Genomic DNA, 26,845 nt, shown 5'->3' on the forward strand with positions numbered 1-26,845 from the left:
CAATTTAATCGTCTTCATGTGGTTTTCGGGGCCTTTATTCATGAATAAAGATTTATAACGAATGGTAGGAACCTAATTAATCAACCCCTTGGGTTACCCATATTATAAGCTGAAATTCAAAATCAACTTAATGTAAGCAGTATATAATTACTTTTTTTGGCGATTCTGCATTTAAATGTATTTGGTTATGTGCTTAAATACACAAATAAATACATTTAAAAGTGAGCGATTCCTTTCGATAACCAGTACCAAAATTCGACGCTAAGTCACCGCCGCTAATTTGACGCACGTAATAGCAACAACACATGTTGTTTGGTTAGTGGTAATAGGCAGACAGACATTGTCACAAATATCGATAGGCGAAAAGAAAAAACTCACCTTATGTGTAGAATAAAACAAGTAAAAAGTGATATTTATTCGTACTTACAATTTTAGAGTTGGTAGCAATGTTCTGCTGCTACTTTGCTGCTTGAACAAGGAATTCCCTTTTCTTATTCCACGAACCACACCAGCTTAACACAATAGACAGCAACGTTACACGCAGAATACCTTGCAATCCACTTGCTTATTTTTTGCTGTTGCCCAAAATTGAAAGACATTTATTGGTAGGGCCATATAAACCAACACACACGTCTAGTTTTCATGCGCACAAATGCATACAAATAATCTATGTGAATTGAGAAGTCATAGCTTGAACACCCAATGGTCAGCGCAGAAACTCCAGAATATATTTAATAACAACAATAAATTATTAAAATTATCTTTGCTATACGTTTTGTTGTGGGCTATAGCTTATCATCTAAGCAACTGCACGCTTCTAACATATTGTTGTTGCTTGTGATTCCTCGCGATGTTAACGCATCGTGTTCATAAGCCCTTTTTTATTGCGGGCAACAATAGCATGAGTATATGTTTACTTTTAGTTTCCTATGCCATTAACTTCTTTTTGAAACATCCAGGAGATAAAGACAGACGAAGAAAACAAAACGGGGTTTCCTTCGCACTATTGTTCTTTTGCAGGTGATGTGACGCGGCTTCCTATGATTAATTTGCGATTGATTTTGGATGTGGTTGCAAACGCAGTGCCAGTAAATACGTTTATTAACGATTTACCGTGCAATGATGTATCGTTGTTCCAGAAACATCGATATATCGCACAATTGCGAAGCCTTCTAATCTTCGATTCCACCATCGATATTTTTGCAGCGCGCCCATTTTGTGAGCGTCTGCAATCTTCTAATAACACTTTAACCTGGGATGAATTATATACGCATGTGAGTGGACGTAAATATAAAATATTTAAATTAAAAAAAAAAAACAAGATAACTTATTCAAAATGGTTGCCATGTTCTTTAAATAGCGAATAATAAGGAAGACGAACATTATAGTATATTTGATTTCACAGACAACCGACGCTGGTCTGATTTTCCCCGTCGTTTATGTTTATTTGTTTTTGTTTTGTCTAAAATTGGCTAACAATGGAAATACGTGTCTGGAAAACTATCCTATTACAGTGGGTAAGTTTTTATAGCTTTGCCTACGATCGTTATTAACTAAGTAATATATTCATACACTAATGCTTAAATCTAAATGAACTCCAGGTGGAAAAATGCAATTTCATAGAAAATATTACAAGTCTAGAAAATTCCGATATAGAGGCTTTCTTTGCCTTTTATGCACAGTATGCTCAAGTTAAGCTACCGGCGTCGCCTTCAAGCGTCACAATTCCTCTGGAACTACTTCAAACTTTTCTTAGAGGTATAGGCAGTTGAAGATTATCCTATTTTTGTTTTTATTGATATCATGTTATTTGCAGATAACTATCCAAACTTTGAGCCGCGTTTGGAACTTGATGGTCATATAGTAGCAGCAGATTACATATATGTGTACACACTTCTAATGCACTACACCTGCGTTCAGAGTCCTAGCGAATATTTTCAAAATATTTGTACAAATTTACCATACAATATTCAGCAATACATAGCTGAATTTTTCCAACAGACTATAAAAAAGCCACAGATGACTCGTGATCATTTGCACGAGACCATTGTCAGTATTCCCCTGTCCGTCCAAAATAAATGTAATGGAAATAATTCTATGATAGACAGCAACACCATGGATTCGGCTTCACTCGATGCTGATGCGAGTGCGAGTACGAATCCTGTGACGCCAAAGCCTGTGAAGCGGGAGCTGATTAACTTACCAGGTGTCAGCCAAATGCCAGCCCCGCCCACCCCTAAAACTGAGCTTCTCGAACAGTGTACGCGTGAGCTGTTGGGATTACGTGTAAGAGGCTGTGTAAAGGTATACATAATCCATATTAATTCAATTTAATTAACTAACAGGCTCAGTTGGAAACCGAACGGTATGAAAAGGCGGTTCTTGAGGAACAAATTTTAGAAAATGAACATCTGATAGATTCGCTGACTAAAGGTATAAGTTTTGAAAATATTTATTTTGTAATTTAAGCAATAATTTTCATTGCATTTTTCTTTACAAAGAGAATTTAATGAAAAAGAAGCAACTGACCAAATTTACGGCCACCCTTCAGGACGAAAACGACAATGAGAACACTTACATGCATAGCTATGTACCCAATGAATTTGAAAATGTATGTAATATCCTTAATTAGAGTTTTAATTAACGACCTGCTGCCTCCCTAAACCATATATTAATATTTGTTCACGTCTACCTGATTTACAGTTAAAAAAACAACTGCTCAAGAAGCTTAGCAACAAGGATACAGTCCTTGCCAAAAAAAACGAAGAGATGCATGAGCTGATATGCAAACATGGCAAGCTGGCTTCCAAGGTACGTACAAAAACCACTAAATTGGCTTCTTGGCAGATAAACTTTAAATAAGTATCTGATGTAACGTATATGACCAGAAGATAACTTATACCCAACGGCGAGCTGCCGTAACATTCATTCATTTTACACATTTAAGCAGCATTATGCAATCTTATCTTAAAGTCGTGGAAACGAGGTTTTCAAAGTTGAAATATATTAAATATGTATACTCAACGAGAACTCACCCAAATATCTCATTTGATGACTCTATAATTTCAAATCTAGATTATATGTTTTAAAGGCGCGTTCATCCAGAATGGCAGGGTTAGATAGATTTAGCAGATCAAGAATATACACATATATGTTATAGAGTCGAATATGCTTCCATTTGTTTATACACTGAACTCATCGAAAATGGATAAAAAGGGTTTTTTATGTTTTTGTCCAAATATATTTAACAGGCTGAGGATCTCCGACCCCTTTAAAAATATGTACGTTAATGATGAGCTTCATTAGGCGAGTCGATCTACCCATTATAAGATTCTTGTTCTACGCAAAACTATTTATTTTCAAGACTGTTTGGGATGCTATGAATTACCGAGGATTTTCGAATGACAATATTGTAGCAATTGTATTGTTATCGTATATCACGTACTCACGTTCTTGCGTTTTTGTATAATTACCACCAACTAGCAAATATAAAAAGCCGCTCAATTCGCCACCACGCATTAACAAAACACCCCTCCCCTACCCAAGCTAATATAAATAAATATTATTTAGTGAAATTGTTGACTGGTTGTGGTCAAATTAACAAACTGAGTAAACGCTGGCTAAGAAGCTTATTATTGCTCTCTTTCCTCATATTAATTTGTATTATTTGAATAGAATACATATATATATTTAGTACCTTTCATTTTATAGCAACTGCCAACACCATAAAGCTATGACTCCAATAAATAAACCTATTTAAGCTTCCACATTTAAATCACAATTAGAATGCGATTGTGGGAATATGCAATTATTTTATAAAACAATAATGTCTTCTGTTGAAAATTTAGGATCGGTTAAGAAAAACAGAAGTTATTGAAGAAAATGTGTTTACGGCATTTAACGCATGGGTTTGTTGGACTTCCATCAACAGCATTGTAATAGCGATTGTATTGAATTTAGTGCTGTGTATATGTGCTGCTATGTATTTCAATTCGTTTGTTTATGATATTTCGTTTTATTTGAGATTTTTTTTTTTTAACATATCTAACAATTTAATAAAAATACACCAAATTCGTTATGTAGGCTCTTATAAATGATTACACAATTTATTGAATTTATACCATCAATTATACCAGTCGATATAGCGATGCTATCTATCATTAAAATCCTTGCGTTCATAAGTACGGACGAACAGATTATCATAGCTAGATCGACTATTGATGCTGGTTGATAAAGAATGCTTACTTCTGTCTGGGGGGCTCTTAAGTTATTTTTAGATTGTTGTTAATTATTTATTTAGTAACTAATGCTGGTAGCTTTCAGGGTATCTTCAAATAATATTACCTATAATAAATAAAATCGGAAAAATTGAAACATAAAGACAATGTAAATTAATTAGCTTTAAAGAAAGAATTATTTAAGCTTATGTTTAGTTCAGTTGGAAGATTGTTATAAAGCTTTAATAATATATTCATAGGCTCGTTGCTTGCATAAGGCACATTAAAGTTAATCCGTGCTAGAAGGGGCAGGCAGTAAATAATTCCCACAAACAATTGTTTAAAAAAAGCAGCGCTGCTATCATCTTCTATCATCCAGAGATGATTACTGTAATAATCGACACCTAGCTCTGTAAGGCGGTAAGGGTTCTGCAAAGATTAGGCATTGTAAATTAAATTTTAAAAACTGTTTTTGCAGCCGTTTTGTCATAGGGACGTCCTACCATTAAAATTGAAATTGGCTTACACAACACACGAGTTTTTTCTAAACCATCGTCCGTAAACTTTTTTTTTCCAATTTTATCCTAAAATAAATGATATTGCAGGTTTTTCTTAATGGATATGTCAACAAATAACTATACAGCTTGCTCACTTCATTCACCGATGTGTTTGATAAACTTTGATTTAAGCCAAGAACCAAGCATTTTAGCCGGGCCCATCTAGCTAAAAACGATTAAGGAGGAACATGCAGATCGGTTCGATTAAATTCCAACAATCTATCTATGATCTACAATTTTCTTTTGCCCTTCGCCATTTTTTATTTTTTTAAACAACATTTCACAAACTGAATTTGAAATGTTAGATAAAAATAGTTTCCTATCAGGTATTGCAAATATAATTTTTATGTTCTCTGCTTTCTTTTTATACCTATGCAGAGGGTATTATAATTTTGATGGAGAAGGAGATATCTTCGACCCCATAACTTATACATAAAAGTATAGCCATGTGTGTCTGTTTCTATGCGAACTCTCAGTTTTAAAGCTATCGCTACAAAACTACAAAAAAAAATGTATTTTGTACGCAGTACACATGTAGAAACCAGCTTGATCGGATCGCTATAGTATATCATGTTGCTGCCATAGAAGCGATCTGTCGAGAAGTAGGTTCATGCATCAACAACATTTTTATACCCTGAACCCATTAAAAATGGGTATAAGGGTATATTGTATTTGTGCAAAATCCAAATGTATGTAACAGGCAGAAGGAAGTATCTTCGACCCCATAAAGGATATATATTCTTGATCAGCATCAATAGCCGAGTCGATCTAGCCATGCCCGTCTGTCTGACCGTCCGTCCGTCCGTCCGTACGTATGAACGCAAGGATCTCAGAACCTACAGGAGCTAGAGACTTGAAAGTAGATGTAGGTGCTCCTAGTTCCTGCGCAGATTGAGTTTGTTTCCGTTAATCGATAACTTACTCCGTTTCCAGAAAATCGATAAAAAAAAAAACGATATCGATATCCTGTTTTTTGGGCAATTTTGGTAAATAATAAGAGCTAGAGTCACCAAACTTGACATATAGCTTCTAAAATAGAATATATTTATGCATTTGATGTTGGAAGAAGAGGGTTCAGGGTATTCCCTAGTCGGGAGCTCCCGACTAGAACCTCCTGTTGTTTGTCTATTTTGGCCAAATTCGCCATTTATTAATTTTACTGTGCTCAAACTCTGTATGCAAAATTCAATCAACATAGGGCAAAATCCATATTTGCCATTGGAACGATCGGCTGAAAATTAAGTTGTATGAAAAACATTTTTGTTTATCAAGATATCTTGACCATACTCGGCATTAACTATTTTCCCTGTGCCTTTTAGATACGGGCTTTTTAGACACGTATTAAATCTTCGGCGTGCCAAAGATAGCCCTTCGTTCTCGTTTTTTATAATTTGTTTAGGCTTACTTTCATTAAACTTGTTTATCGCAGATAAACGCTTTGTCAATTGTTGTATTGCTAGTTAATTCACATTTAGCAATCCATTGGCGACCAACGCAATAATTTTAAGGAATCTTGAACAATTTCACAGCATCCCCGTCCCCAATAGCTTCAGAAGCATGATTTAACAATACGCTTGCATCCACTTTTTATTTTATCCTTCATTGTTTTGGGTTATTAAATGTTAGATTAATCGCTTAACAAAGTTGAAGGCCTCCCGATTACGTAGTCTAGTGTCAGCTAATGACACGCCTGTCCATTCAACACGAGCAGAGGCCAATATCTGCAGTTTTTTACAACCTTTTACCAAAACCCATACAATAGATACGTCGAACTGCAAAATAATCGAAACAAGAATATTTTATACGAGTGAGCCCCCATGATTGCTTGCGACCATTTTGTTATGCCCAGAGAGAGTAAGACTGCTGAGAGTGGCGGCCGAACGCCAGCCTCCAGAGCCGAGCGGTGCTTTTTCTTAATATATGTACATATGTTAGTTTTAAATCCTTACAGTCCAAGCACATACGTTTATATGCATGTGCAGATTGCCTCGCTTTTTGCGCAGTTGTGTGCATTTCATTCTCCCTGCCAGTCCGATGCAAATTTCATCGCAAATTTTTGTGATTTCTGAAGTCCGAGGTCTACACACACAAATATGTGTAAATGAGTAGATCGTGGGTGTAGAGCTCGAAATTCAGATGCCAAAAACTTCACATAGAAAATTGTGTAGGTGTAAGTGCTTGGCCGGCCCATAAATTTCCATGCACACATGTCGACAAACCGACGATCAATTACCCTTGCAGAAATACAACGATTTTCTTTATTTTAAGTAAGATAGGTCCACACAGTAAACAAAACAAAAATGACAACAAAAAATATAAATATTTCACTTATGTCATTTAAAGTTTTCATTAAATAACAAGAGGTTATAGTCGGGAGCTCCCGAAGAGGGGAGGGGGGGTGGGGATTTGAAGTACCCTAGTAGTTATAAGATAAATAACAAAAAAATGCCGTTGGAAGGGTTCGAACTCGCAACTGACAGCATTATTTCCTGCCGCCTCTACTCAACAGCCACTCCACACCTCGATAGGGTTAAACTCGCAACAGACCGCGTTACTTGTCGCCACCTCTACCCAACAACCACACCAAATTTTAACTCTTAATGAAAAAAAATACAAATTAAAGTAGCAGCACAGAAAACAATATCGCAATTGCAATGCTGTTGATAGAATTCGCGGCAGACGCGCATGAATGTGTGGGTACATGTATACAGAAATACTTGGAATTTGCGTTAGCTACTGCAGACACATGGAAAACACATTTCCTTTTAATGAAATTTTAAACAGTACTTTTACTGTACTATAAAATATTTGTGTATTATCAAAACGACAATCGCATTAATATTGCAGCTTATGTTGGTGTGCAATATTGATTTTTTTCGATTACTTGGAAACGGGGCAAGTTATCGATTGTCGGAAATAAACGAGGGGCAGTTGCCGAACAGAATGTGTAGCATACGTTCGTATCCATATAAAAATGAGCGACAACCGCTGCTTCCTGGTGTGTGTTGCCTGTTGCCAGCTTTGTATTCACGTATGCGCCGCAGGCCCACCCATGCCAAAAAACCAAAGAACAAAATAGTCTATGGAATCATAACGAGCCTTATCGACATTGGGCACTGGGCGAGCGTTTCTCCTAGTCGGGCACCCCCGACTATGTCACTCTTGTTTGTTTTTATTTTGTTTGAAATATTTGTTGGAATTCCTTCTCTTATGACTTTTTTATCCACAGCTTAAAATTTCAGAGGAGCAGGTGCTTTTTTGTATAGACCGAATAAACGACCTGGAGCTAAAATTAGAGAAAATGGCGCAGTTATTGACCGACAAAGAAGATAAAATTGCTTGTCTACAGCGTGACAAATTGGAGCTGCAGCAGTGTCTGCAAGAGACACGTGCCGAGCTACATAATGGTCGTGAAGTTCTCAACGCCTCCTTGGATTTCCTGGAAACTTCGCAGTCGGCCGATAGCATGAATACGACACCCGAAAATTTGGCTTGCTCCGTTATAGATAAGCAATTGCGTGAAAAAGAAGAGGAAAATGACGAGCTGCGTAAGCTTTTAACAGCCATCGTGGAAGAAAAATCAAATTTACTAAGAAAACTGTTAAATATCATGATACCCTTTCAAATGGAGATGCCATCGGTACCTGATGTTTCACAACTCGCGTGCTTAAATGAGCCAAATGTAGACCAGTTGTCCGTTCGCTATGAGCAAGAGCTGCAACGTGTAAGAGAACTGCAGGTTCAGTACTACACACTGAAGCAGCAAAATATGCAGTATGAAGAGTACATTCAAGAGCAAATAAAAAAAAAAGCGGAAAAATTTGATCGCGTGTTAGAAGAGACTCAGTTATCTCTGCTATCTAGTATTGACAAGCTGCAGAAACGCGACAAGGAAATTGGGGACTTTGCCAACATTTACCAGGAACTTGAAAAAAAGGATGAGCAACTCGCGCAGATGGGCTGCGAATTAATTCAACGGTGCAGTCAAACTCGTATCCTAGAAGAACAAATCGACGGCGAAAGAGAATACTCATTCAGTCTACAACCCAACATAAACTCGCAACAAGTGATCATTCATTCTCAGAATGATCAATTATTTGAGCAGCGACAGCATCTAAGCGACATTAAAGAGCAGCTACAGTACTTAATAGACATGGTAGGCGCTAATTTTAATCAGAATACAACTTCATCCGCTACCACCGAAAACCGCCTGGTATATATGAAAAATATGTTGATATGTTTGCTGACGAGAATATGCAACCAGGATAAGCATAAGAAGCCCGAAAATTTGCTGAATCAACACTGCCGCTTACAAACCAGCAGGTATCAAATGAATGTGTCGATTCAAAATCTTCCCAAGCAACAGCATAATGCTGCAAATAAAAATCAACTTCAGCTTGAGCAAGAACTAAAAACTATAACTGAAAAAGCAAAGCTGCAGAGTATAGATCAAACGCAGCTGATCCAACAACTGGAAGATGAGCGACTTGAACTTTGCAGTCAGAAGCTAGAGAAAGCACACGTTGAACAGGAGCTGATGGCTTCCAATAAGAAGCAAAAACAGCTAGAACAGAAAATAATTGAACAAACAGAGCTGCTGCAAAAGGGCGAGTCCACTACCCAGTCGCATCAAGATCAGATTATACTACAAAGACAGCAGTTAGACAAACAGCAACGGGAACTTAATGCTTTGCAGTATAAGCTGGAACTAGCGGAACAGCAGGTAAAAACGGCTGAGGCACAGTTGCAGAAGCAAGAATCCTTGTTAATACATATCAACAAACTACAGGATGCGATTAAGGAAGCACAGCATGCAAATTTGAGTTTAAAACAAGAGCAAATACAGCAAACGGAGCACACACGGATTGTAGAAAACGATTTTAATGCGATTCAATACACGCTTGAAAAAAGGGAAGAGGAATTAGAGAAGAACAAAGTACAGCTGGATTCAAGTACAAAGCGCTTGGAGAAAGTTGCCATTAAACTAGGGGAGCACCAAGCACTTTTATCTAAAGCGCAACGCGAAATAAATCAGTTCAAACTGGCACAAAAAGAACAAGCAGAGCTTATCAAAGCGTTGCAACATGACAAGGAGAGTCTGCTGTTGGAATTGCAAAAGAACAAGGAGCGTGTAAATCATTCAGAGAAGACGCAGACTAGCTTGGCATATAAACGTGATTTTGCGGAGGCAGCACAGATTGCAACTTACGGACGGACTATAAAGCCCGAGAGAGATTGTAAAGAAACAAACAGCACCATAATACAGGATTTACAGCAGCAGGTGAATGACATCGAGAAGGAAAAAGTGAGCTTGATTCTTGAAGTTGGCGGCCTCAACTCGGAGATTGTGCAGCATCAAAAACGCATAGCAGATTTGAGTGCTCAATTACAACAAGCAAACGAGTCAATTGATGCAATGCGTAGCTCAACGCAAGCCAGAGAAAACAACGCTTGCAATGCTCAAGAGCTGGAGCTAATAAGACGTACATATAAAGAGCAGTTGACTACAGTAGAGGCGCAGCTGGCGGAAGCGCTGCAGGAACTCGACCGGACACGGCTCCTTTATGAATCGATACAGTATCAACCAAATTATAAGATAAAGCAACCTAAATTAGAGAGCAAGAAACTTAATATACCAAGAGATGAGCCAGAAAACAGCAATGATACAGTTAGCGATTCACATAGAAGCCAGGATAAGCTGATAGAAACTTTGGAGAGCTATAATTCTATCCAGCCACAAATGCAGGAAATGCAGGAACAACTTGAGCAGCACCGAGCTAAAGCACACCAGCGTGAGATCGATTGTCAGATATTGCAGGCAAAGTATCGCGAAACAAAGGAAGAAATAAATCACTGTGAGCAAAAGCTTAAGGATCAGCGTCTTGAGATGGAGGGGAAATTAGAAAAGATGAAAACAAAAATGGTAAGTGAACTTTAAGTGCATTATTTATTATTTATTCCCGTCCGTTGCCTAACAGCACTTGCATGCAATTGACTTTATCCTAATAGCTAACGTGTATTATATGGCAGTAATTATATCAGTAATTGAACTGAACCCATTAAAAATGGTGGGGTATTATATATTTGTGTAAATGCATGTAACAGGCAAAAGAAAGTATCTCCGACCCCATAAATTATATATCTTCAGCATCAATAGATGTGTCGATCTAGCCATGTCCGTTTGTCCGAATATATGAACGCAAGGATCTCAGAATCTATGAGCCAAAAATTTGGAACGTAGGTCCTTGAAGTGCCCGCGCATTACGAGTTTGTTTCTGATAATCCATAGCGTGTCCCGTTGCTAAGTAATCGATAAAAATCTATATAGGAAATATATATCAAGTGTCTTTTATTTCATAGCAATTGCCACCTCCCCGCTACCACCACATTGCTATACATCAATATAATGTATTGCCCACCAATTGAAACCACGATTTTGCAATTGACCTTTTGAGAATGTACAAATATTCTCCAGCACAATAAGATCTACTGTTTAGAATTTCATTAAGATCAGCTAAGAAACAGAAGTTATTAAATGAAACGCTTGGTTAAATATATATATATTGGCAGCCTAAGTGTCAGCGGCAGCTAGTTGTTGGTTTAGCTGGTGAGTAGAGGTGGCGGCAATCCTACACAAACATATCCCACATTTTTACGCGATCGTTCGTTTTTAAAAAAAAAATAAAACCAGTTCCCCCTGCCTGCTTAAATTTGCGATCGCTTCATACAGCCATACTAAAAACTTAATGGAAAACAAATTATCCACAAAGTAAACCAAATACAGCACATACATTCAGCACATCATACAATACAATTGAAATTGTAATTTTATGTATAAACTTCTGAATGTGTGTGACACATGTATACACAAAGTATTTCACTTTGTGAAAGCTACCACGTGATTTGGCAACGGTTTCTTTAATAACTTCGATGTTTGTTGATCAAAGCAATAATGGAATATTTGCAAAAGACAACTGCCTAAATACAAATTAAAATTGTATGCATCCAATTGGAATTTGTATTAATTTGGTTCATAGGGATGAGGCGATAGCAAAAAATCAAATATACTTGCTCTGTATATACTATACGCAAAATTACATATCAATTTGGTGACTCTAGCTCTTATCAAAAAACCTTAGATGTCCAGCTCTTCTGTACCACATATATTATATATTGTAATATAATAATTTGTAAAATTCGAAGCGTGGTGGTGAATACCAAAATATTATATTGAATAAGGGATACAGCGTGTTTACTTCTTCTGTTCTGCTGTATGTGTTTGTGTTACTAGTGCCTCTTCTAATGTTTTTGCAATCATTAACAGAGATTTTTATGTGATGTTTCCTCTGTTTTTCTACTCATATGTATTAAATAACCAAATAAGTTAATTAATTTGATTTTAACCATATGGAATTTAAAACAAGTTTTCTTTTGATTCCTCTTCTTTTCATACACTACCAACTATATCACCTACTTTCTTTACCGCTTACTTCGCATACTTACGTGGTCAACAAACACAAATTCCTAAAAATACAAGTCAAACAGTCTTCTACCGTTAGATTTGCATAAGCAAAGAAAATATGAGAAACCCACACAAACACATACAAATGAAAAGTTCATTTCTCCAGAAGGAACTACTAGTTTGCGTACTGTTGGGCACTGTTCCATTATATTTCTTAAATTATTAATCATGTTGGTGCTGTTCCTAGGGGCAATCTATATAACACTTTTGAGCAACAATGTTGTTATTAATTTAATATCTCGAAAACCAATAGAATTTTAAGTGAAAAAGCGCTAGAGCCAATTTTCTTTTAACTGTTAATCGAATGTTTGCGTATTTTTATGGCTTAAATATTTTATTATAATGCACAAAAATCAAGCGTGAGAAATTGGTGCTTAATAAATTTATAAATTACAATGTTAGTGTTGTGATAAGATGACGTTTACGATGTTAGTATTGTTTTCGTGTACTTTTGTGTTCGATGTGGTTTGCTCTTTGCTTTTACTTATGACACGCTTTTTCCCTCTTACTGCTCACCACTAACCCTACTCTGCTGTTATGTCCCAATCCACGTAACCTGAAACATATAGCGCGCATTGTACACGGCTGAGGTTACCCGAATTAAGGAGAAACAGGAACGCGATGCGGCCACTAATAAGCTTAAAATGGAAAAATTCAGTGTTCAGGTAAGAGGCATATAATTTAACAAACCGAGTGTATAAAACAGTCTAAAGTTAGTATATATCTATAAATATACAAAATAATATGTTTGGTCCGACACTAATTGATCAGGCTGTAAGAAAAGCTTAATTTTAAAGTGCCGAATTTTTAAATGAATGCTATTTACTTTACAGAGTGCTAAGTATGAGGAACATACTCAAAAGCTATCTAATCAGATTGTGCGCCTTAATGAAAAGATTTTAGAGCAGCAAAAGCAGCTTACCATTTTCAGTACCAAACTACGACACCGTCAGGAAGCCGACCAGGCAACGACTGCTTTTGCGGCAAGTGATGAATGGCAACCCTTTAAGCGACCTCGTGTGCCACCTACCGATCTTGGCAGCAATCTAACAATGGAAGATGAAGAAGGTGAGGTGTTTAATAACACCTACCTTACAGATCTGAAGCTGGGTAGTGTGCCAAACATGATGTACGTTAAATACATAATTATAAAAAATTAATGACCACTAATATTTGCGAAATTTGCTTTCACTTTAAGGGCTAAAGAATTGCATCATCGCAATTCGTTACAACCACCACATTTAAAGAGCGCCTACGCAGCGCAGTATAACTTGGACGCCCATGATGACGATCTAAAAGTAAGTATTGACATCAATGAACACCAACACCAAGCGCCAAGTGCTATGCATCTTGTACCCTGAACCTATTGAACATAGGTAAAATGATTGTAATGGTTTTGTTCAAATGTATTTATAAGGAATTTATGATCCTTGAAGAGTATATATTCTTGTTCAGCGACCAGCCGAATCAAATGAACATGGTTTGCATGATTTCAGAAACTAAAGGAGCTCTGCACCTACAAATTTAAAGTATTTATTTGCCTTTATTATACGCTGGGGTATATGTTCTAGATCAATAAACGATATATTAAACCATGCTTGACGGTATGAACGAGTCGATCTCAAAAGCGTTAAAAGCTACACTTTGAATTTTAAACGAATGTTGACCTTTTTCATATAAAAGGGTGTAATGTATTTGTACAAATGTATTTAACAGGCAGAAGGGAGCATCTCTGACCCCTTAAAGTATATATATCCTTGATCAGCATCTACAACCGATCGAGCCATATGTGTCTGGCCGCCGTCTGTCCATGTGTATGACCGCGTCGATCGCTAAACCTTTAAGAGCTAAAGACTTGAATGTATGTCCTCCTAGAGGCCGCACAGTCATCAATATCAAAATTCTGTTTTTGGGCAAATCTCTTAGGATTGTAAAGCTAGATACTAAATTTAGCATGTAGCTACTTCAATAGTTTATATATATCCAATATCTTTTAAAGCTGGCTCTACCTGCCCGCTACCACAATAAGGCTACAAATTAAATAAATAAACTAATTTGAACTGCCCACTAACTTAAACCACAATTTTAATACAATTGACTTTATGAGAATGTAAAAATTTTATAGCACAAAAGGATCTACTGTTGAGAATTTCACCAAGATGGGTTAAGAAATACAGATGTTCTTAAAAAACGTGAAAATCGTAGCTGGCCACGAGCTAGAGGCAGCTAGCGCGAATTGCAAAAATTTCTGAGTACATGTACACACATTAATGCGTGTTTTTATTGAATTCTATCAACAGCATTGCAATTGCGGTTGCATTGTGCTCCGAGCTATGTTTATATATTGCTATTTTAATTCGTTTCTTATTCGAATCGAATTGTTGATTTGGCTGTTGAGTAGAGGAGGTTGAAAGTAGTGCAGTTGTTTCAGGTCCAAGTCCGTTCGGGGGACTTGGCTTTTCTATTTCATATTATTTATACCCTGAACCCATTGAAAATGGGAAAAAAAGGGTACATTGTTTTCTTGTTAATGTAAATGTATATAACAGGCAGAAGGAAGCATCTCCGATTCATAAACCCCATACATTCATGATCAGCATCAATAGCCGAGTCGATCTAGTCATGTCCGTCTGTCCGTATATATGAACGCAAAGATATCAGAACCTATAACAGCTAGAGACTTGAAATTTTAGCTGTAGGTCCTCCTAGTGCCTGCGCATTCCGATATTCGAGAACATGCCCGTCTCCAAGTAATCGATAAAAATCGATATCAAAATCCTGTTTTTTGGGCAATTTTGGTAAATAATAGAAGCTAAAGTCACCAAATTGATATGTTGCTTCTAGAATATTATGTATATATCAAGTGGATTTCATTTTATACCTATCGCCACCTCCCCACTGCCACCGCAGAGCTATCAATCAAGTAAATAACCCAACTTATATTGCCCACCAATTTAAACCACAATTTTAATGCAAATTACTATTTGAAAATACACAAATATTTTATGGTACAATAAGATATACTGTAGAAAATTGCAATAAGATCGGTTAAGAAAACACTAAATTATGTTTTACTGCGCAATTGTATGCTGCACAAATTCCAATAATTTCTGTATACATGAACACACACACATTTATGCGCGTCTGCTTGGGATTCTATGAGCAGCATAGCAATTGCAATTGTTTTCTGTGATGCTATTTTAATTGGCTTTATTTTTCTCAACAATAATTAGTTATTTGTGTGGCTGTTGAGTAGAATTGTCAACAGGTAATGCGGTCAGTTGCGAGTTTGAACCACCCTGCCCAGACAACTTTTTTTTATAATCTATCTATATTAGTTCAAACGAGCGCGTTGCGCGAACTGCATTTGCTGTTGGAAGAAGAGGTTTCAGGGTATTCGCGAGTCGGGAGCTCCCGACTAGAACCTCTTGCTTGTTTTTTGCTAGACTCAGTGTAACCCCTAGTCGGGAACTGCCGACTAGATCCTCTTTACTAGATTTCTTTTTAAATCACTAATAACTTTCCCCGTTTTTGTATAATATATAAATATTGATTTCGATATTTCGATTATTGAACATATCTTGGAGTTGTTAAGGCTAAATGCTACAAATTTAACTCTCGTATACAGAGATCCCGAGTATTTCAGTTCTTTGATGGCAACTTAGCGCTTGGTCCAGGGTATCTCCTACTCGGATCCTGCCGAGAAGATTACTCTTATTTGTTATGGGTTGTATTTGTCGTTTTTCTTGTTTGTACAGTGTTTATTCATTATTTGTTAAATTTCGATTATTACAATGTTTGTAACCTTCGACAGAACGGTCCACTTAGCCTAGATGACAGCATGAGTGCATTATTAAGTACTACGGAGGGCAACGGTGTCGGAATGCGTAAAAAGTCGATGGGTACTCACTACAAGCGCCCGGGTCCGCCAACACCCAGTAAAAATGGTGGTCGCTTGTCGTTTGGCAGTATGGAACCGCCGCGGGAAATATTACGAGAGACTTCTGACAACAATGGCTTTGCTAAGACCCCCGCCCGCTTCAAGATCTTTGCATCACGTTTTAGCATTGGTTCCAGTGGTATCGGTGGCGGGGTACATTGTCTGCCAAGCGTCGAGGTAAAATACAACCGAATCATATTTGTGTTCTTGCCGTCTCTTTTTTTTTTGTTTAGCTTGTAGAGTATTCCCTGTGTTTACTGCCTGCCGTCATGCCTTTTAGCTCCGTCCTCGTTATGTTGTGTACTCGTACCGCAATGACCCATTAAACAAATAATTACTCCTTTTACAGCAACGGCGTCGACGTCAACATAAAAAAAATTTGTTTACAGGTATGCACCGCCGCATTCCGGTGATGCGACCAGCGAAATATTTTTTCCCTGCAACTCCACGTAGGAGCTGCTCCAACTTTAATCACCAGCCAGTGATCGCGCAATGGGATGCGGCATTAAAAGTCCTAGAGCACCAACCGCCGGGAAAGATACAGCATTTTTCTAACACTGCGTTATTAGCCATGAATAGCGGGAAGGACAGTAAGCCGGAAATTTGTCGTAGCCAGTTAGTGACGACAACTAGCTCGACTATCAGTCTAGCATCCGTTAGTCAAATTTTATTAAGTGGATGCAAGCGGACAGACACTGCACGCTCGTCGTTTTGTTTGCATGGTACAACGAGGGAGTTGGAACATAACCGCATGCTGCAGCGAAGCAATATTAAACAAAAACGTGAACGATGTTTTGATGAGTGGAGGCATTTGTCTGATTCACAGTCTAAAGAAAAAGAGGCAAAGGATGGTAATGCACCGTATTGCGCTGGGAAAAATTAATAATAACAATTAAAATGTAACCAGCCACTAGTGAAGGGGCTGGCTGACCATCATGGGGCGCTTAAGCGACAGAATTCGCCGAAACGTGGATTTGTTGCTCCTGTTCACTGACTGCTTTTGCAACAAAGAATAGTTAGAAGATATAAAGTAACTTGGCAGCAGGCAGCGCGTCTCAAAACAACACATCAAATAATTTTCAAAATTAAAGATTGATTTAAACTAATTTTTATAATACAAACAATCAACTTCCGTTGTCCTTTTTCAGAACTCGCCTCCCAAGCGACGCCTCAGTAACATGTTTAAACGCAAGTAGGTGTGTTTAACTCCAATATACCAGCGGCCATTGATACCTTGTGTATTTTTTTGTATAGTAAGATGTATGTTTGATTGTCTCAGCAGAGTGAAAAGTGCTATAAACGAACGATTAGTGCTGTAACTATTTAATATATAAGTCAATTATTTTCTAATTTCAAAGCTATTTTGGCTTTAAACAATTATATACGGTTTGTCGCAACTGACTTATCTCTTAAGAGTACCTACTTTATTGCAACATATGTTATGAAAGTATTGATGTAATGAATTTCGATAAGCAATGTACTACAATATGAATTTTGTATGTATATATATATTTATTATTTTGTCTATGGCTCAACTCAATTGACTTATCTCTTTAAAGTACCCACTATATTGTAACATATTCAAATATTCTTATGAATTTCGATAAATAATGTTCTAGTATATGAATTTTGTATATATATATTTTGACGGAACAAATGATGCGATAAGCCAACAATTTTTCTATTTTTTTTTTCACGCAACAATAAAGTTATAGATCATCAGATACTCGTATCAATAACGTCTATTGTATAATGTAATGTACACCAGGGAAACCTGCGGTGGCCACAATGGACCGAATTCTAGAAAATTCTTTCTTAAGTGCTAATAACTTCTCAATAAATGTTATAAGTAAAACCTCATTGTCAGGTGATTAGTGGCCTGTTGATCTGATGATCCAGTCTGAGATACATCAAATCGCAATCCATTTATTGATTGAACTTTACTGGCTAAAACATATGAATGGACGTCACTTACGCAGACGGTCTGAATAATTTTAAAATTTTTTTAAATAAAAGTATTTAAAAGCTTAGTAGGAATCTAAATATGTGCTCGTTCCTCTTGAGGCATTCGTTTTAAGACTAAGTTTATAAATCATCAAGCACCACTCTTTCGAACTTAAATAACTGAGTTACATCATTGTTTATGTTTATAGGCTCACAAATAAAATGATTTAACGTTAACCGAACTCAACTTAGGAGACTTAGTAAGTGAAATAAGAATCAAAACAAATTAAATATATCGAGGAAAGGCTCTCATATTTCGAAATATATATTTTATGTATATAAATATATATTCGTTTTAGCTAGACATAGTATTTTTATTTCCTGAACCCATTGCAGAAGGTTTAAAAAGGGTATAATGGTATTGTTCAAATGTATGTAACAGGCGGAAGGCAGTATCTCCGACACCATAAAGTATATGTATTCTCGATCAGTATCACTTGTCGATGGCTAAATCGCCTATAAAAGCTAAAAACATCCAATTTTTAACGTAGGTCCTACTAATAAATCATTTGTTTTTTCGGCAAATATCTTACGAGCCTACGAGCCCAATTATTTTATGCCCTTAAAGAGCATTTTAATTTTTGTATGAAATGTGTAAGGCATAGGAGGAGACATCTAAGACCACATGGAGTATATTTATTCGAATTAGTCTCTTAGCTACCGTTTTCAAACTTTTCACACGTCTTTTTTTTTGTCCGATCCAGCCGAATCACACCACTATATCGTATACCAGAGGAACAATCGGTGCAGAAGTTGACACATTTTTTTGTTTATCATGTTATCTTACCCCTCGGCATTTGCATAATCTTCCTTACAACGAATAGCTATATAATATAACTGCCATAGTAACGATCGGTAGAAAAATAAGTATTTGTATTGAACAATTTTTGTTTATATTAAGATATTTTAATCAAATTCGTATTTCTAAGTTTTGCTATACCCCATACATGTAGTTTCGATCTTACCACATATATATCATATAACTGCTTTAAGAAAGATCGTGGAATAGTTAGACTTTGTATGGCAAAACATACATTTTTCTACGATATTTTCAACAAACTCAGCATTTTCTCGCTGCTCTATTCTCATATATCTTTAAAAGGGAAAGTCAACAAGATTGTGAAATCTTCGACGTGCCGGAAATGACTTCACTTCCTAGTTTAATTAAGTTGTGTTACTTCTAAAACCAGCGAGCTCGCAGCGTAGGCGCTGCATTTGATGTAGAAGAGTGTTCGAAGTATCCCCTTGTCGTGAACTGCCGACTAGAGCCTTTTATTTGTTAAACTCTGAACCAATTAATGGGTATAATTTACTTGTGCAAAGGTGTGTAAACGGGCAAAAGAAAGCATTTCCGACCCCAGAAAATATTTATATACTTGATACAACAATAGTATGAACGCAAGGATCTCAGAACCTATAACAGCTAGAGACTTACAATTTTGAACGCAGGTCCCAGTGCTCATGCAGTAAGAGTTGTTTTCGATAATTGAAACCTTGCCTCGTTTCCAAGCAATTAATAAGAATCGATACCGAAATCCTTATTTTGAGCAAATCAAATTTTAAGAGGTTAGAGTCACCAAACTTAGCTTTTTAAATAGTAGATGCATATATCAAGTATCCTTAATTTTATTGCAATCGACACTCCCGCCACCACCTTATAGCTATAAATTAAATAATTAAGCCAATTTAATTTGAACTACCCACCAATTTAAGCCACAATTTTATTACAATTTAGTTTTTGAGGATGCACATATATTCTATAGCACAAGATCTACTGTTGAACATTTTTTAAAGTTTTTAAATTTATTTTTTTTGGTATTGGTATTGCAATTGGTGTTGGTAGAAGATATATTTATATTTATGTATTTTTAATTATGCTAAAGCAAAAGAGCTCGTAGCGGCTGGAAAAGAGGATTCAGGATATTCTCTGTTCGGGAACAGCCGTCTAACGTCTCTTCCTTGTTTACTCTGCAGGTTGCTGTTTGAACATTTTGGCATGGAATAAACCAACTGTCTAGTCATTTCCACTCTGATATTTTGACATTCTTGTAAACTGGTCTTAAATTTCATTTCGAAATTGTCCGTTTCCTTCCGCAAATTTTTAATTTGGGTTAGATGTGGAGTTTGCGACAGATAGCGCAAGACATATACCGTGTTATATACTTTCCACATTTTCGTGTAAATGTAAAAAGTGGTAAGTTTAGGTTAATGTTTAGGTCAGCGCTCTTGAGGTTATCTTTGAATATGTTCTATTATTATTATATGACAAAATGCAAGTATGATTGAACAAAATTGTATGATTTAAAATAACGGTATACAGCAACACTGTTCTTGCCAATAGCGTTGACAGATGGGTAATAACAAGAAATTAATTCAAGTAAAAACCAAATATGTAAATACTTTTGAGACAGGAGACTGTGCCATGTATTTATTTTCACTATTTAAGTAAAAACTTATTTTGACATATAACGTGTTAACTGAATTGTGTAACAAATTATATAGTATAACAAATTATATATATGATAATAATAGTATATAAGCTGGATGTTACCAAAAGTGCATGCAAAATGAGTGAAAAGTAGAAAATTCTACTGTGCCAATACTTATGTGTGCGTCTGTGTATGTATAGACAGTTATGCATATATGTATGCAGCTTTTCTTTTTTCTTGCTTTGATAATGATCAAGGAATGTTAATTGAGATGGACCGGCTGGCTAATTCAATAAATACATTTTTGGTAACTATTCGACTGTTTTGTACTCTTCTGTACAGTAATAGTATATGTAGGCAATCAGATGCAATTACTTTTGCGGTTTATGGAACGTCAAATATTGAACTTGTTCGGAAAATCAATTAAGCAGAAGGCTTGTTAAGGTGCAAGGTAATTGATTAAATGGTTTTCTGTATTTAATGTTTTGCTTACCGCCAAATACAGTGGAAAACGTCAAACGTGATTATTGCGCCTATGTAAAGAAACCGACACAATCAAATATCTTTATATACGATGGTACCGGTGTTACAGACAGTAGCAGGACCTAGGGTTCTGAAAATGGTTACACTTGTTTGTTTATTTGTTATTGCGCATTGATCAAATCTGCGACTCTAAATTAATTGTATTATTCCATACATGTATGCATGCGTCGTCAGTGAATTTTATTTTCCACTGGTACCTGGTGCCATATCGCCTAGCAGAGTACATGTAAATTCATCGCATTTATGCGAATATCAGTAGTGTTATTTGCAGAAGCACAGTATGCATAATTAAATAATGATAACAGTTTTCACATTTGAACATCGATAGCAACAGTATTCTTTAACCTGTGGTGAAATTATTCTGAATACCGAATTCCGGGGCCAAGGTCTTTTTACTGCAAGATATTAAAATAAAACTGCCGCAGGTTATCAAAGGCATTAAAGGTAACTTAGGCACTTTTAAATTAAGCATTGTTGTTTTTTAAACTAAAAATCTGGTTCCAGTTCTAATCAGGCTTTATGAATCTACATGTTGTTTATATGCATAGGTATGTAAGTGTGTAGATATATTTACTTATTTATTTTGTATCTCCACTGGCAGTATTCAAATCCGAGAACGCCCGAGTTTAATCCGAAGTTTCAGTAGTTGTTGTGCTTAGGCTCGGCCCTCCCGAAGCGCGTGTTGTGCGGAATATATGCATGCCTTACGAAATGGTATTTATATCGTATATACATATATTAAAGCGGTCAAGCGGCGCGGCATGAGACAATAAAAGCACGAACAGATCTGCCGAGTGAATCAGTTTTGTTTTAACCCAGAATTCGCAGTGACCTTATACGTTAATAAGCACACCAAAGCTATCACACTAAATCCTAACATTTCCGGCTAATGCTTGTCTGGAATGAAAATCAGGATACGCACTATCTTGATTTGAATATTAAATTGCGGGAAGCGTTAAAAGACCTGGCAACTGCGTCATTGAATTTTACTTTCATTTTTATTTTTTTGTGTGTGTACATTTTTTTACTTCTGCCTGGTGATAATGCCTGGCAGTGCTGCCAAAAAAGGCTATAAGTTTCAGAGCAGCACCGCGGTGGCTACTCCAATCGGCGGTGTGAAAGACGAGGTGCTCACACAGGATGTGGAATCCCAAAAAATTCATGAGAATGCTTTTGGACCTGCTAAGCAAAGAACAGGCTGGGAGATTAAAGCATCTGCATTGTCCCTCAATACACATAATCGCATTCGTAATATAGTCGAAGCTATGCAGATTAAGCCGAATCCCAATAAGGCCATGATACCGCTGTCCATAGGTGAGTATTCAAAAAATTACTTATTTATTGAATTTGTTTACGTTATACAACTGCAAGCGGATGAGTTTATGTTAACATAAATATGTAAAAATAATTGAAATGTAAATTCCCATATACCTTTACTTGTATGGATATTTCAGTTGCCATATTTTTTAAATGTCGGTAAATCCACGCTCGCCTAGCTGGCTGGTTTCTTTTGGTATTTTCAGACCATTCTCCAATCCCTCCTGACGCAAGTCTTTCGAGTTCATTTTAATAAGTAGTATTTCCCTGTTTTTATGCTGAGTGGTAAAATATTGAAACTTGTTTAATTAACTACGCTACCATATTTTATACCCTGAACCCATTGAAAACGTCTTTAAAGGGTATAATGATTTTAAATAAATGTATGTAACAAGCAGACGGAAGCATCTGCGAACTCATATATATCTTCAGCATCAATAACCGAAGCGATCTAGCCATGTCGATCTATTCATTCGTATGTATAAACGCGTCGATCTCAGAATCTATAAGAGCTAGACTCTTAAAATTTTTACGTAGGTCTTTTCAATGCCCGCACAGTACGAGCTTGTTCGGATAATCTATGACTCAATCCGTTTCTAATTAATAGAATTCGATATCGAAATGCTGTTTTTTGAGCAAACTTCTTAGGTTTTATGAGCTGGTCAAAAAACTTGAATTGAAGCTTTTATAATAGTATGTACCGATCAAATATCTTTTATTTCAAACCTATAGCCAATATAGCTGAGCATGCGAGGGTGGCAAGAAATTCGGTTAGCTGAAAGTAGTTGTGATTTCGCCTCCGGAAGGGGGAACCAAATTTTTTATTTATGCTAAGGCAAAGGAGAGCGTACCGCGAGTTGCATGTGGTATTGATAGAAGAAGGTTCAGGGTATCTCCTAGTCGGGTACTCCCGAATAGAGCACTCTTGTTTTTTCCTTACTTATTAGTCAATTTTTGCAATATTCATATGCATATGTATGTGAACTTATACTATAAAACGTTTCCAGTGCCCATAAGCATATGCTTGTGTATTCATTAAGCAAAAGACATATTTACACTTCCATACGCATTCAAAAAAAACATGAAGCTATTAATTATTGGAATTTTTAGGAAAAAATCAGATTCAAATGCATTTTTAAGATACCTACATATTGCGTGATTCTTATTAATTTATTTCATATTCCTAGGTGGGGTGAACGTTAGAAGTGTGTATGTGTAAAGTCACAATACAAGGTGTGGACGGTTGTTACGTATTATTATTTTTTCTATCATCGAGCGCGCGCGTTTTCGATGCATTTGCATAAAATGTAGTTTCACCTGTTTTGAGAATCAAGAAGCAAGATCAATAATCGAATTTGTTTAGTGTCAATAATGGAGGGCTATCACAGTCGTCTAACGTTCCAACTTGGCCCATATGGGATTCAAGAATTGGAGGAGACATGCAAAAACGATTATAACGTGATTTAGAAATTTCTAAAAGTGATGCTCGTACTTAGTTAACAATTGTTTCTTGACCTTCGAGCGTTCTTCGAAAAATTGTTATAAACTTTGGCCTCATTACAGGCGATCCCACAACATTTGGTAATCTGAAAGCCGCCGATGAAACTATGAAGGCCGTGTTACGGTCGTTGGAGAGTGGAAAGTTTAACGGCTATGCCCATACTCAGGGCCATGAAACCTCGCGACAGGCGGTGGCCAAGTATAGTGCACATCAACGCCCTGAGGGGGTGATCGACCCAAGTGATGTATTGCTCTGCAGCGGCTGTTCCTCAGCACTAGAGTATTGCATATTGGCGCTAGCCGATCGTGGTCAAAACGTACTGGTGCCGCGGCCCGGCTTTTGTTTATACCATACACTTGCTGAAGGCTTGGACATTGAGGTGCGCTATTATGAATTGCTGCCAGAACAAAAATGGCGTGCCGATCTCGTCCAACTGGAGAGTCTTATTGATAAAAATACAGCTGCGTTGCTAATAAACAATCCAAGCAATCCATGTGGTAGCGTCTATGACGAAGCACATCTGCAGCAACTCGTGGCCATTTGCGAACGCCATTATATCCCAATAATTGCCGATGAGGTTCGTGAGAATTAATCTGTGCCCTGTTCCGATGAATTGAATCTGGCATGATATTGATGCGGGTTTTTTTTTTTTTTTTAGATCTATGAGCACTTTGTGTTTCCAGGTTCGCGCCACGTGGCGGTTAGCAGTGTGACGCGCGAAGTGCCAGTCTTGTCCTGTGGTGGGCTTACCAAGCGTTTTCTTGTGCCCGGCTGGCGTATGGGGTGGATTATTGTGCACGATCAACATCAGCGTCTAGGAACAGCAGTGACGGGTCTCAAGAACATGTGTGGACGCATCCTTGGCTCGAATACGATCATTCAGGGCGCACTGCCTGACATACTAACCAAGACTCCGCAGTGCTACTTTGATAGAGTGATCGAGACGCTCTACGTGAGTGCAAAACAAGTTTGACATGAAAAATGTCGCTAATTTTTAGTACAAATCCCCGTAGTCCAATGCTCAACTCGCTTACAAAATGCTAAAACAGGTGCGTGGCCTTAACCCTGTTATGCCCAACGGAGCCATGTACATGATGATTGGGCTTTCTAAAGAGCATTTTTCGGCTTTTAAAGACGACACACACTTTGTGCAGGAGTTGGTTAACGAACAGAGTGTATTCTGTCTACCCGGTAGTTGTTTTGCTTATCCGGGATATTTACGCATTGTTTTGACAGTACCAAGTGCTATGCTCGAGGAAGCCTGCGTCCGCATCGCCGAGTTTTGTTATACGCACTATAAGAAAGATAACCGGGCACTGATAGAGGACAGATTACTAGAGGATTGAAGCATGCATTATTAAGTGGAAATTGCATCAGGCAACATGTATATTTATTAAATAGTCTAGGTTAAAGTTGCTTGCATGGTATACATGCATATACATATATAATAATAATATAATATAATAATTTTATCTTAAAGAATGTGTAAAATCGTAATGCACCGTAGGATGTATATACATAAGCATGAGATTAAGAATCAGTTGTAAGAAAAGCGACACAAACATACGTATATAAGTATGTATGTAAATACATATGGATTTGAATTTGGAATATAAAGTAAACTTTTCTTTCAGATAATATGCATACATACATATGTGTACATTCATATGTATGTATGTATGTACTTACATCTACTGCTAGAGTTTTAATATGGAATTAATGTTTGTAATATAATCTAGTACGCTGAACTGAGCCTATTGACAATGGATAAAAAGTGTATAATGGTATTGTGCAAATGTATGTATGTATGTAACAGACAGAAGGAAGCATCTCGGAACCCATTATATTATTCTTAATAGACAAGTCGATCCAGTCATGTCCGTCGATTTTAAAGCTTACATAGTATATGAGCTAAAAAAATTTGAACGTGGGTCCTAGTGCCCGTGCAGTACGAGTTTGTTTTTAATAATCAACAGCTTGCCCCGTACCAAGCAATCTATGGATCAAGGTCTTAAGAGCTAAGGTCAAGTAAATGTGGTATGTAGCTTCTAGAATAGTACATACAGTATGTCAATAAAGTGTTTTGACTAACGAAAAAAAACTAATTTTTTGGGTTTAGTTGAAAATAAATGTACCTAAAAGTGAGAATTTTTTTTCAATTCTAATTTATTTCGATTCTATATTTTTCCTAGAACTTAATGGCAAAAAGAATTGTTAAATAACATTACCCAAACATTTTATAAAATTAAAAAACTAAAAACATTCAAATTTTATGCTGTCAATAAAGTGTTTTTACACGAAACTTTATTACTAAATAACAATGTTAAAAAAACAGGAATATTTTTTTTTAATACTTTGTGTGGCTGCCATTAGCGTCACATACAGCCTGCAATCGCCGTTTCATTGAAACAATAAGGTTTTGTATGTATGTTTCTGGAATCTTCTGCCATTCTTCCAGTACAGCAGCTTTTAAATCAGTTTTTGATTTTGGACTCCGCTTTGCGACTTTTTTTTTCAAATATGACCACACATTTTCTATTGGATTCATATCTGGACTTTGTGGTGGAGTGTCTAACACCTTTCCACAGTTGTACAACAGCCAAACTCTTACCATATGAGCTTTATGCTTCGGGTCATTGTCCTGGTAAAATTTAAAAATTGGCTTATTGTCCTCATAGAATCCAAATTTCTGTGCACTACTGACGAGATGTGTCTGTAAAATGCTCAGATATTGTCTAGCATCCATGGTATTCTCAATGAAGGTCAAATCTCCTACACCCTTGCTCGAAATACACCCCCACACCATCACTGATAG

General features: G+C 36.7%; 2 protein-coding genes and 1 long non-coding RNA gene across 7 annotated transcripts; 2 read left to right on the forward strand and 1 right to left on the reverse strand.

Annotated features, from left to right (window-relative positions):
- Positions 1 to 1,192: 1,192 nt before the first annotated feature.
- Positions 1,193 to 17,536, forward strand: mud (mushroom body defect). Of its 5 annotated transcripts, none has more exons than XM_015171092.3 (14): positions 1,194 to 1,274; positions 1,406 to 1,517; positions 1,602 to 1,758; positions 1,817 to 2,286; positions 2,346 to 2,433; positions 2,502 to 2,611; positions 2,704 to 2,811; positions 8,004 to 10,697; positions 12,866 to 12,961; positions 13,130 to 13,425; positions 13,495 to 13,594; positions 16,111 to 16,413; positions 16,586 to 17,087; positions 17,385 to 17,536. In XM_015171092.3, the coding sequence occupies exons 2-14, from the start codon at positions 1,479 to 1,481 to the stop codon at positions 17,411 to 17,413; spliced, it is 4,992 nt and encodes a 1,663-aa protein (XP_015026578.1). In that variant the 5' UTR covers positions 1,194 to 1,274; positions 1,406 to 1,478; the 3' UTR covers positions 17,414 to 17,536. The 5 variants fall into 5 exon arrangements, with proteins under 5 accessions (XP_015026579.1, XP_015026578.1, XP_015026577.1 ...); XM_015171091.3 differs by having other exon boundaries at positions 16,586 to 16,625; XM_015171094.3 differs by having other exon boundaries at positions 16,586 to 17,536.
- A 1,556-nt stretch (positions 17,537 to 19,092) lies between these two features.
- Positions 19,093 to 21,816, reverse strand: LOC116651848 (uncharacterized). The gene is made up of 3 exons (XR_011416383.1): positions 21,367 to 21,816; positions 21,163 to 21,282; positions 19,093 to 20,402 (listed from the first exon to the last, which is right to left on the reverse strand). It is a non-coding gene; the product is annotated as an uncharacterized lncRNA (long non-coding RNA).
- Positions 21,817 to 21,881: 65 nt separating this feature from the next.
- Positions 21,882 to 25,634, forward strand: Tat (Tyrosine aminotransferase). The gene is made up of 4 exons (XM_002054903.4): positions 21,882 to 22,526; positions 24,093 to 24,607; positions 24,689 to 24,982; positions 25,044 to 25,634. The coding sequence occupies exons 1-4, from the start codon at positions 22,256 to 22,258 to the stop codon at positions 25,374 to 25,376; spliced, it is 1,413 nt and encodes a 470-aa protein (XP_002054939.1). The 5' UTR covers positions 21,882 to 22,255; the 3' UTR covers positions 25,377 to 25,634.
- The last annotated feature ends 1,211 nt before the right edge of the window (positions 25,635 to 26,845 follow it).

This window comes from Drosophila virilis, chromosome X, assembly GCF_030788295.1.
Source record: "Drosophila virilis strain 15010-1051.87 chromosome X, Dvir_AGI_RSII-ME, whole genome shotgun sequence".
In the NCBI taxonomy this organism is placed as follows: domain Eukaryota; kingdom Metazoa; phylum Arthropoda; class Insecta; order Diptera; family Drosophilidae; genus Drosophila; species Drosophila virilis.

Bases quoted from the DNA above. Each gene is read 5' to 3' on its own strand.
- mud (XM_015171094.3), top strand. From the start codon at position 1,479: ATGGAAATACGTGTCTGGAAAACTATCCTATTACAGTGG. The intron at 2,287-2,345 runs GTAAGAGGCTGT...ATTAACTAACAG, and splicing joins GTGAGCTGTTGGGATTACGT to GCTCAGTTGGAAACCGAACG. The intron at 2,812-8,003 runs GTACGTACAAAA...TTTTATCCACAG, and splicing joins ATGGCAAGCTGGCTTCCAAG to CTTAAAATTTCAGAGGAGCA.
- Tat (XM_002054903.4), top strand. From the start codon at position 22,256: ATGCCTGGCAGTGCTGCCAAAAAAGGCTATAAGTTTCAGAGCAGCACC. The intron at 22,527-24,092 runs GTGAGTATTCAA...GCCTCATTACAG, and splicing joins CATGATACCGCTGTCCATAG to GCGATCCCACAACATTTGGT. The intron at 24,983-25,043 runs GTGAGTGCAAAA...AAATCCCCGTAG, and splicing joins GAGTGATCGAGACGCTCTAC to TCCAATGCTCAACTCGCTTA.